The 12399-nt window shown below is 46.4% G+C and overlaps 1 protein-coding gene across 4 annotated transcripts in view; it reads right to left on the bottom strand.

Annotated features, from left to right (window-relative positions):
- EFR3B (EFR3 homolog B) overlaps nucleotides 1-12399 on the bottom strand; it is a 94427-nt gene that overhangs the window by 22558 nt on the left and 59470 nt on the right. For all 4 annotated transcript variants that reach the window (XM_086325869.1, XM_086325872.1, XM_086325870.1 and 1 more), the window contains exon 5: nucleotides 6683-6804. In XM_086325869.1, the coding sequence (XP_086181995.1) occupies nucleotides 6683-6804 (122 nt within the window). The remainder of the gene's footprint in view (nucleotides 1-6682; nucleotides 6805-12399) is intronic.

Genomic DNA, 12399 nt, shown 5'->3' with positions numbered 1-12399 from the left:
ACAGAAGAACTGATGCTTTTAAACTGTGGTGTTGGAGAAGATTCTTGAGAGTCCCTTGGACTGCAAGGAGATCCAACCAGTCCATTCTGAAGGAGATCAGCCCTGGGATTTCTTTGGAAGGAATGATGCTGAAGCTGAAACTCCAGTACTTTGGCCACCTCATGCGAAGAGTTGACTCATTGGAAAAGACTCTGATGCTGGGAGGGATTGGGGGCAGGAGGAGAAGGGGACGACAGAGGATGAGATGGCTGGATGGCATCACCGACTCCATGGACATGAGTTTGAGTGAACTCTGGGAGTTGGTGATGGACAGGGAGGCCTGGTGTGCTGTGATTCATGGGGTCACAAAGAGTCAAACACAACTGAGCAACTGAACTGAACTGAACTGGAATGCAAAAGTAGGAAATCAAGAGATACCTGGAGTCACAGGCAAATTTGGCCTTGGAGTACAAAATGAAGCAGGGCAATATTAAGAGGTGGTAATAATACACAGAAGAACTATACAAAAAAGATCTTCATGACCCAGATAACCACAATGGTGTGATCACGCACCTAGAGCCAGACATACTGGAATGTGAAGTCAAGTGGGCCTTAGGAAACATCACTATAAACAAAGCTAGTGGAGGTGATGGAATTCCAGTTCAGCTATTTCAAATCCTAAAAGATGATGCTGTGAAAGTGCTGCACTCAACATGCCAGCAAATTTAGAAAACTCAGCAGTGGTCACAGGACCGAAAAAGGTCAGTTTTCATTCCAATGCCAAAGAAGGGCAATGCTAAAAAATGTTCAAACTACCACACAATTGCACTCATCTCACACACTAGCAAAGTAATGCTCAAATTCCCCAAGCCAGGATTCAACAGTACGTGAACTGTGAAATTCCAGATGTTCAAGCTGGATTTAGAAAAGGCAGAGGAACCAGAGATCAAATTGCCAACATCTGCTGGATCATGGAAAAAGTAAGAGAGTTCCAGAAAAACATCTATTTCTGCTTTATTGACTGTGCCAAAGCCTTTGACTGTTTGGATCACAACAAACTGTGGAAAATTCTTCAAGAGATGGGAATACCAGACCACCTTACCTGCCTCCTGAGAAATCTGTGTGCAGGTCAAGAAGCAACAGTTAGAACCAGATATGGAACAATGGACTGGTTCCAAATTGAGAAAGGAGTACATCAAGGCTGTATATTGTCACCCTTCTTATTTAACTTATATTCAGAGTACATCATGTGAAATGCTGGGCTGCATGAAGCACAAGCTGGATCAAGACTGCTGGGAGACATATCAATAACCTCAGACATGCAGATGACACCACCCTTATGGCAAAAAGTGAAAAAGAACTAAAGAGCCTCTTGATGAAAGTGAAAGAGGAGAGTGAAAAAGTTGGCTTAAAACCCAACGTTCAGAAGAGTAAGATCATGGCATCCAGTCCCATCACTTCATGGCAAATAGATGGGGAAAGAGTGGAAACAGTGAAGGACTATTTTTTTTTTGCTCCAAATTCACTGTAGATGGTGACTGAAGCCATGAAATTAAAAGATGCTTGCTTCTTGGGAGAAAAGCTATGACCAACCTAGGCAACATATTAAAAAGCAGAGATATTACTTTGCTGACAAAGGTCCATCTAGTCAAAGCTATGGTTTTCCCAGTAGTCATGTATGGATGTGAAGAGTTGGACTATAAAGAAAGCCGAGAGCCAAAGAATTGATGCTTTTGAACTGTGGCGTTGGAGAAAACTCTTGAGAGTCCCTTGGACTGCAAGGAGATCAAACTGGTCAATCCTAAAGGATATCAGTCCTGAATATTCACTGGAAGGACTGATGCTAAAGCTGAAACTCCAATACTTTGGTCACCTGATTCGAAGAACTGACTCACTGGAAAAGACCCTGATGCTGGGAAAGATTGAAGGCAGGAGGAGAAGGGGATGACAGAGGATAGATGGTTGGATGGCATCACTGACTCAATGGACATGAGTTTGAGCAAGCTCCGGGAGGTGGTGATGAACAGGGAAGCCTGGTGTGCTGCAGTCCATGGGATCGCTAAGAGTTGGACATGACTGAGCAACTGAACTGCACTGAACTGAGTATCCACTGTGCTGACCCAGGTGACAGGACGGCTCTGCAAGGGGGGCCCTTTTTCCTGGCTGTTTATTTCATCCTGAGGTTCCTTTTTTTAACCAAACCTTTTTCTGATTATAACATGCTGCTGCTGCTGCTGCTAAGTCACTTCAGTCATGTCCGACTCTGTGCGACCCCATAGACAGCAGCCAACCAGGCTCTCCCATCCCTGGGATTCTCCAGGCAAGAACACTGGAGTGGGTTGCCATTTCCTTCTCCAGTGCATGAAAGTGAAAAGTGAAAGTCAAGTTGCTCAGTCGTGTCTGACTCTTTGCGACCCCATGGACTGCAGCCTACCAGGCTCCTCCGTCCATGGGATTTTCCAGGCAAAAGTACTGGAGTGGGGTGCCATTGACTTCTCCAGATTATAACATAATACATGCTAATTATAGAAAAGTGCAAAGATGATTTATCCCCCGCCATCACCACTTAAAGATAATTATCACTGGCATTTTGGTGTCCTGCTTTTCTTCTGTGTATAATATGTAATAGAATAAAGAACCTGCTGCATATCTAATTTGTATTGGCTTTTTTCACCCATAGCATTCTATTACAAGCATTTTCCTATATCATAAACTCACAAACATGTTGAATGGTTACTTGATACACTGTTATAAGAACTTTCTAAACTAGTCTCCTATTGGTCATTGGTTGTTTGTAAATTTGCTTCTGTAATAATGCTACAGTGGACATCCTTATATAAAGTACTTTGTTGTTGTTGAATTGCACAGTTGGAGTTGCTAAGCCAAGTCCGACTTTACTACATTCCAAATCATCGCTGTGAATGGAATTACTGAGTCTAAAGATAAGAAATAAAAGGCTCCCAGTTTTGCCAGATTCCTCCCCCACCCCCATCGCACAAGCTGCAGGAGATGGCTGTCCTCACCGTTTCTGCCTCAGCACTGGGGATTTCATTTTAAACAACTGCTCTAACTTTGTAGCTCAGAAAAATCCTCACATCTTATAGCCATTTCAACTCCTGTACCCCTTATTGGAGTTGAGCCGTTTTTCTAAACATTTAGTTGCCATTTGTAACTTCAACTTCGGTTTTAAGTGCTGTTGCCAAGGTTCAATCCCTGGGTCGGGAAGATGCCCTGGAGAAGGGAATGGCTACCCACTCCAGTATTCTTGCCTGGAGAATCCCACGGACAGAGGAGCCTGGCGGGCTATAGTCCATGGGGTTGCAAAGAGTCGGACACAACTGAGAGGCTGAGCACATGCGCACCAGGGTGCTATGCTGAGCTTTTTAACCCAGAGAACATAAATGGGTAGTGGGATTTGCCTAATGCACCAAGATGCCTTGGCCCAGGACCAGTTAGGCTGCTGGCAATGGACACAGATTCCCTGGGCAAACACTCAGCTACTCTCATCCTGACCCCCAGTCAGCACTCTGAGCTGAGGCTTTCAGGAGAAAAAATTAACTGGAATACAGTTCTGTTAAACTATTGTTGGCTTCAGGTTAAAGGTTCTCCCTCGTGCAGTACAGAAATAAATCCCAGACATGCTGGACTCCTGTCCCACCCAAGAGAGTCTGGCTGGCAGGGAAACCAGGCCTGGGAGGTGGAAAATTTTCTACTCAGGGTTTCGTTCTTCATGACTATGAATTAATTTTTATTCACTCTTTCAATTTCCCCAGAATCCCTTACACACATGAACACATTTCATTCCATGGCACCCGGTGCTGACTGACTGGGCCTGAAGGAGAAGCAGCTTCTTAACTGCTCCTTGTAATGGGCTCAGTGGAGGTCTGCCTGCATGCAGGGGACCTAGAGAGTGTGAACCCAAGGGGATTACACACACACACACACACACACACACCCCACACCCCTATTTACAAGACCCAAGGATAGTTCTTAGAAGGGAGCTCTGCGCTCTGCAAAGGCTGCAAAGGACCAGGAGTGAGCTCCTGGAGAAGGGATGCAGGGAGGTTATGGATGGGAGACAAGAGGAAGGGAGAATCACTTCTCACCCCTCAGCCTCCCTTCCATGGGTGGCAGGTGCCAGGCTGTGGGTGCTGAGGGCACTACCCAGCTGTCAGGAGCAAACCTCAGCGCCCTTCTCCCAGTGTTCCTTTGCTGTCCACGCCATCAGGACATGGTGTGACTGTGCCTTCTCCCCTCCTCCTGTGGACTGTGTATATGTGCACGGTTGTACGTGTGTGGGTGTGTGATTGTGTGTGGGCTTCCCTGGTGGCTCACACAGTAAAGAATCTGCCTGCCATGCAGGAGACCCAGGTTCAATCCCTGGGTCAGGAAGATCCCCTAGAGATGGGCATGGAAACCCACCTCAGTATTCTTGCCTGGAGAATTCCATGGACAGAGGAGCCTGGAGGGCTACAGTCCATGGGGTCCCAAAGAGTCCAACATGACTGCGTGACTAACACAAAATGACTCGTGGGTTTGTGTTGTGTGTGTGGATGTCATTGTATGTATGTGTGTGGTTGTATATGCAATTGTGTATAGTGTGATGGTGTGCATGTATGTGATTGTGTGTGTGTGTGTGTGTGTGTGTAGAGCGGCATGAGAAGTGTCCCCTCCCCTCCCTTTCCCAAAGCAGGGCTCTGCCTGTGTGATCAGCATCCCTTACAGTCACACCTGGTTACCGCTCTGCCTCTTCCTCACCTGCTTCTGTCTCTTCACAGCCATCTGGAGTGAGCTGGCTGCTGTGGGAACAGGGGGACTCCTTCCTCCCCTGACCCCCACCGGCCTCACAGAGGCACTGCAGCAGCACAGCCCCAGGGACCTCCCGGCTGGTTCCAGAGAGGGGAGACTGGGGAGCCGGGATATTGCCAGCCAGTCACACGGGTCCTGCCCCAGAGCAGTCCTGAGGCTCAGAAGCTTTGGGAACTGGCAGCCTGGGGGATGGAGGGGTTGGCGTCCTGATGTTCCTCCATCCCAGAACATCAGCCATGGTTTGCAAGCTGTCATTAAGGGCACACGGGGCTCCCTGACCCTGCCATCACACATCATCTGGCACTCCGGGTCCCTTGGGGTGCTGACATGATGCAGGAAGGAGCCAGCAGCTGAGTTCCGGAAAAAAGCCATGGAGAACTGCTCTCCTGTGGGCGTGTTGGCCACCCAGCCTCAGCCTCCCAGCCCCTGCCTCCTCCGACTCCTGAAGCTTTGTCAGATGAATGGCTCAGCCCTTTTCCTTCCTCCCTCTTCCTTTTCCTTGGTTTCATATCACCTCCCAGACGTGATACATACTCTTCATAGGCAGGGGTTTACTTTTCATCCTTTGCACCTCTCAGTTCCAAGGACGATGCTTGGCACAAAGCACCAACGTACTGCTTCATCGGCCTGATGCTGTGTCGTGATTTGTCTATCTGTGTCAGCCTATATTTGTGTGAATTTCTCTGTGATGTTATTTAAGGGATTTAATTTCTATGTCAACAAGTCTATTTCTGTGAGTGAAGTATTTTTGTGTGAGTGTGTGTGCGTGTGTGTGTGTAAAAGTGTGCTCTGTCATTTAAGATGTTCATCTGAGAAGCACTTACTCCTTCATTCACTTATTCAACAAGTATTTCTTGAGTGCCTTCTGCTCTCCGGGCACTTGGCATGCTTCAGTGAATGAAACTGATTCCTGACCTCACAGAGCTGACATTCTAGTGGGGAGAGATAGACAATGAATGAGAGACATATGCAAATGATGAAACATGTTTGAAGGGAAAATAAAAACAGAGCAGGGTGAGGGAGAAAGGGATGGGGTACGTGGGAATTTTCAGGGGAAGACGTTGTTGACAAGGGGATATTTGAGCAAAGCCTGGAAGAGGTGAAGGAGTGAGCTGTACAGATCCACACAAGAAGCATTTCAGGCAGAAGAACAGACAGTGCAAAGGCCCTGTGGCAGGAATGTCCCTGGTGTGTTTCCAAGGCAGCAGGGAAGCCTGTGTGGCTGAAGGGGAATGTGCAGTAGGAGACGGGATGAGATGAAGTCAGGAGGGCAGCAGGGATTGGCCAATGTGAGGACTTTGGCTTTTTATTTTTGGGTGTATATTTGTGGGCTTCCCTAGTGGCTCAGACAGTAAAGAATCCGCCTGCATTGCAGGAGACCCAGATTCAATCCCTGGGTCAGGAAGATCCCCTGAAAAAAGGAATGGCAACCCATTTCAGTATTCTTGCTTGGAGAATCCAACGGACAGAGGAACCTGGCAGGTTACAATCCATAGGGTTGCAAAGAGTCAGACACTACTAAGTGACTAACACTAACATACTATTTTGATGGAGAGTGGTAAGTGGGAATATTTCTGGGGTGTGTAAGTGCATGCACTTCTGAACAAAAGAGAGCATGGGTGTTTGTGTGTGTGTGTGTGTGTGTGAGTGGCTGGCTCTCAGATTGGGCTCAGAGGACCATGACCTTACACCTCACTCTGTATTCTGTCCCTTGAGGCTATTCCTTTAGAAAGCAGGTACTGGGAGCACAACTCTGCCCATGCACTCGCCTAAGTCCCACTGGGAACATTTTCCCTGCCAACAACACCAGAGCTGTGGTAAATGCAGTAAAATTAGACACGCAGTCCGGGCTGGGAGCTCTGGGGACCCACTGATGCTCCTGCCTCATACTCACTTAGTCTTGATCTCCAAGTCCTCGTGGCTGGAGTGGCACATCTCACTGAAGCGAGACACGAAGAAATCGTAGCTCCGATGGTAGGACGGGGTGTCCTCCTCAATGTTGGCGAACTTCACAAACTGTGTGTGGGAGGGGAGAGGGAGAAATGACAGGAAGGTGACCAGCCATGCTCCCCACCTTTGGGCTCTGGCACTTGGTGTCCCCAAACCCTTTGCCATAGGAAAGCCACAGGATAACACATCTCGGGAAACACACACACCCCTGGATCCAGCTCTAGTCTGCTTCCCAGAGCACACTGTGAGATTTGAGAACCAGATTCTGGAGATCTGAGTGCCAAATTCTGCTCCCCTTTCTTGTCTACATGAGACAGGAATCCCTGGCCCTTCCCTGCTAGGTGAGCAGAGAATGGAAGAGAAAAGGGGAGCTCCGTCACTTAAACTCCTGTTCCCATTAACGTCCAGAGCTGCCCAAAACACACAGGCTGAGAGGCTTTGTGGAGCAAAGCTGCAACTGAGCAAAAGCCAATCCTAAAGCTTATAGAGCACCACTCTAGAAGACATTCTGGGAAACCAGGGCAAATCTGAACTTTGATTAGAAACCGTAACTACGTTTTATTATGAAAATTTTGAGTGCGTGTTGAAGGTGTGCCATTTCAGTTCATTAAATCTTGCTCAGCATTCTCAGCTGCTAGATCCCTTCTGCCATCGCCGTGCTGCGAATTTGCAGTTCTAAATAGGGACTTGATTTCTACTGAGCCCCAGAGAGAAGCGAGAGTCACAGACTGAGTGGAGTTAAATTACCCAAAATGAAATATAATTCTTACAGCTTATTTTGCTAAGTACCACAAACAACTCTAAACAGATTTGATTTAGACTATATTCTCCATTATTCTGCCTTGTACTATTATTCAATTTTTACAAACCTTTGTTGGTTCAAAAAGGACATACTGTTATTACTAAAATTATCTAGTTAGTACATTCTCACAATATTCAGTATCGTCAACCTGTTTTCCCCATTTAAATACTTAAAAGTTGGTAATAACTCTTTTGGGGATGAAAATTAGCAACGCACAAGCCTTCTTAATTATTATGGTGTTTTGTTCTTGCAATAATAAATACGCATTTATTTTCTGCTGACTCAAATATCTCAACATGCAAAGCAAATAAGGAAATCTTTCCTTCAAAGATACATCTAAAATGTATATATGTATTTGGAAGTGATTATTCTGCTATTAGCAATAAATCCAAATGATATTGCTTGATTTATTGATGTGGTAATGCAGAAGAAGTAATCCATGTGATCACAAGATCATCGATTCAACTTAAGTTCAGGAGTTCCAGAAACAATGATAAAGCTGCTGTTTGGCTAAGTGATCTTCCTAAACCCTGCAGGCTAGAACACAAAGTCAGGCTGATACAGAGTGAGGGAAAGTCGCTCAGTTATGTCTGACTTTTTGTGACTGTATGGTCCACGGCATTCTCCAGGCCAGAATACTGGAGTGGGTAGCCAATTCCTTCTCCAGGGGATCTTCCCAACCCAGGGATGCAACCCAGGTCTCCGACATTGTGGGCAGATTCTTTACCAGCTGAGCTACCAGGGAAGCACAAGAATACTGGAGTGGGTAGCCTATCCCTTCTCTAGTGGATCTTCCTGACCCAGGAATTGAACCGGGTCCTGGTGGCTCAGAGGGTAAACTGTCTGCCTGTAATGTGGGAGACCTGGGTTCAGTCCCTGGGTTGAGAAGATCCCCTAGAGAAGGAAATGGCAACCCACTCCAGTATTCTTGCCTGGAGAATCCTATGGACGGAGGAGTCTGGTAGGCTACAGTCCATGGAGTCGCAAAGAGTCGGACACGACTGAGCCACTTTACTTTCTTTCTTTCTCCTGCATTGCAGGCAGATTCTTTGCCAGCTGAGCTACCAGAGTTGATACAGAGGTTGGAGCTAAATACGAGTGCATCGCTGCTCTTAACCACCATGGAGATGGTCCCAGGCTTCACTCCCCAAATCAGAAGCCTGGCTTGGTCCATCAAGTGAGAGGAGGCATGCAGCTATGTGGTTCTAATTACAGATCTGCCTCTAACTGGTAGGAGGACCTCTGAGTGAGACATTTGTCTCCTCTTATGTCTTGGTCTTTCCATGTGAGGAATAAGCAGCCCAGTCTTCATTTATTATGGTTCTTTCTTTTACTGATCCTCCATCTACTTCAAATATGATAAGGCAGTTTAAGATAAGACTGTGTATGCAAGAGTGTGTGCCTTTGAAAATAATTAAGACTGAAGAAGAAAAGAGGCCAGTAATAAAGAAGGAGAAATTGTTAAAGGAAGACTAGGTCCCTGAGACTTCCCTGGTGGTCCAGTGGTTAAGAATTCGGCTTCCAGTGCAGGGGACACTGGTTTGCTCCCTGGTTGGGGAACTAAGATCCCACATGCCCTGGAGCAACTAGCCCACCTGCAAGCAACCACTGAGCCTGTGCACTTCAGAGCCCGAGCTCCGCAACAGGAAAACCCTGAGCAGCGCAATGAAGACCCAGCACAGCCAAAATTTAAAAAAATAATAATAACTTAAAAAAAAAAAGACCTGGTCCTAAATATATATTGACTGTGTAGATCCAAATATATATCAGGAGAATGAATAACCAGACTTCATGGTCACTGGTGTGGGAGTCGATGCGCTAATAGCAATGATGTTTAGAACATACATGTATCAGGTACTACCCTAAGCATTTTATATGCATCAGCTATTTCATTTCGTAAAATGACTCTAATTTAGAGAGAGATTATTATTCTCACTTTGAAGACAAAGAGACCCAGACCCACAAATGTTACATAACTGCCCAGGGTCCTGCAGGAAAAACCCGGGTATCAACACAGAGGCCTCACTGCAGGTCTCTCCAGCAGAGCTCTGCCCAGAAAACCTCCAGCTTTGCTCTTGATCCTGGCTTCCTCTAGTGCCTCAGACCAAATGACCCAGGACTGTTGCTTTGGGGATGGGGGCAGCTGTCAGGGGGAACGGGCAGAGAATGACACTGCTGGAGAGGACCTTGTGTAAACCAAGTCACTTCAGTCGTGTCCAACTCTGCGACCCCATGGGCTGTAGTACACCAGGCTCCTCTGTCCACAGGGATTCTCCAGGCAAGAATACTGGAGCGGGTTGTCACTACCTTCTCCAGGGGATCCTCCCAACCCAGGTATCAGGCTCCCATTTCTTGTGTCTCCTGCGTTGGCAGGTGGGTTCTTTACCACTAGCACCACCTGGGAAGCCCAGGTGGGGGACCTTTGTTGTTCAGTTGCTCAGTCGTGTCTGACTCTCTGCGACCCCATGGACTGCAGCACGCCAGGCTTCCCTGTCCTTCACTATCTCCTGGAGTTTGCTCAAACTCATGTCCACTGAGTCGGTGATGCCATCCAACATTCTCATCCGCTGTCGTCCCCTTCTCCTCATGCTCTCAATCTTTCCCAGCATCAGGGTCTTTTCTAATGAGTCGGTTCTTTGCATCAGGTGGCCAAAGTATTGGAGCCTCAGCTTCAGCATCAGTCCTCTCAGTGAATATTCAGGGTTGATTTCCTTTAGGATAGACTGGTTGGATCTCCTTACAGTCCAAGGGACTCCCAAGAATCTTCTCCAGCATCACAGTTCAAAAGCATCAATTCTTCGGTGCTCAGCTTTCTTTATGGTCCAACTCTCACATCCGTACATGACTACTGGGAAAACTTTGACTATATGGACCTTTGTTGGCAAAGTGATGTCTCTGCTCTTTAATACACTGTCTAGGTTTGTCATAGCTTTTCTTCCAAGGAGCAAGTGTCTCTGTCTCTGAGGCCCAGAACTTCCCAGGAGGCTACAGCCTCCCAGCTCAGGCTGATTATTCCATTGCCTCAGTCTCTAAGATTCTTGCTCTGTTACAAGATCTGGGGACGAGACTGTACTTGATGCCATCCTCAGGGTGTGAGCCCCATTTATTATATTTTGAGTGGCATGAGGGCTAATAAAACAGCCACTTTTTGGTACCAGGATCTCTGAGCATCCTTGGGAACCTTTGGTTTGGTAGCCTGATAGGAGGAGCTTCCCTTACCTGAGTCTGAAAGTTGGACAACAGAGATGACGTGGTCAGGGAATGCTGGCCTGAGTATCCCCATGGCTACTGCTCCAAGAGAGCCCACCTTAAGCTGCTCCTGAGTCCTCCAGGGCTGATGAGAGGAGGCCAAAATGGAAACTTTGGTAATCGTGGTTCACCGGGCCCCTGTACTTGTGTGACCCACTAATGTTTTTAAATGCCTGAAACAGCCGGAACTTCCTGTCTACTTCATGCTGATCACCGCTAGTTCATACCTTAAGAATGGCTTACATTAAAATGCTACTTATCTAATGCATAAGATTGTGAAATAATAATGTAGGGTTTTTTGTTTTATTTTTTAAAGACATTGTCATGATGAGGAAGGTCTCCATAGCAACAAACTGGAGACTGTGAAGATGTGACACTTTAAAGGCCATGGGCACTGCTAGAGCCACCCTTTCATGATCAAAGTTTCAGCTCTTCATACACAACAAAGGGTGCTATGCTTGCAGGAGTTGCTCACCCACCCTCTGGCACAGGCAGGAAAGAGCCACAGTTGAATGAAAACTGAGAGTTACTAAGGGGTTGGGTCAATAGAGAGAAAGCAAACTCCAAATATTGACATTGCAAAACCAGCCCTCCCTGGGACTGTAAAATGGAAGCTGAGCTAGCTGCTGGTTGGCCTTACTTCGGCGCTAGCCAAGTCTCTCCAAGCACAAGCCAGTCTCCTCTCTTCTGTAGTTGGCTATTCTGAGCCACACAATTTCCTGCTGTCAACAACAGAACCATGGTTTAAAATACTGGGTATAGAGAAACCCCAACTCTTTGGTGGATCTAGGACTGCAGGCCTTTTCCTCTGTTCACCTTCATAAGAAGAAAGTTGTTCTGCTGCACTAAGATGAACCCTAGTTGGAAAAGATCGCATAAACCTCACTTTCCTTTTTTTAAATTAGAGGCTAATTACTTTACAATATTGTGATGGTTTCAGCCATACGTCAATATGAATTGGCCATAGGTATATATATGTCCCATCCCTCTTGAACCCCCTACCAATCTCCCCCTGCATCCCACCCCTCTAGGTTGTCAGAGAGCACCAGCTTTGGGTTCCCTGCGTCATATAGCGAACTCCCACTGGCTATCTATTTTACACATGGTGATGCGTATGTTTCAGTGCTATTTTCTCAAATCATCCCACACTCTTCTCCCACTGTGTCCAAAAGTCTGTTCTTTATGTCTGTGTTTCCTTTGCTGCCCTGTGAGTAGGATCATCAGTACTATCTTTCTAGATTCCATATATATATATATACATATTAATATATAATATTTGTCTTTCTCTTTCTGACTTCCTTCACTCTGTAGAATAGGCTCCAGGTTCATCCCCCTCATTAGAACTGACTCAAATGCATTCCTTTTTATAGCTGAGTAATATTCCACTGTGTATATGTACCACAACTTCCTTACCCATTCATCTGTCAATGGACATCTAGGTTGCTTCCATGTCCTAGCTATTGCAAATAGTGCTTCATTGAACATTGAGGTAGATGGGTCTTTTTCAATTATGGTTTCCTCAGGGTATATACCCAGTAGAACCACACAGTTTGATTTTAACATCCCCTATCCATTCTCCCATTTGCTTTTGTTTATAGCTAGTCCTGGGA

The sequence above is a fragment of the Bos grunniens genome, chromosome 11 (genome assembly GCF_055505025.1).
Source record: "Bos grunniens cultivar Pamir isolate PY7600 chromosome 11, Bosgru_T2T1.0, whole genome shotgun sequence".
NCBI lineage: Eukaryota > Metazoa > Chordata > Mammalia > Artiodactyla > Bovidae > Bos > Bos grunniens.
The sequence above is the reverse complement of the archived record's forward strand: the minus strand, read 5'-3'. Positions and strand labels throughout refer to the sequence as shown.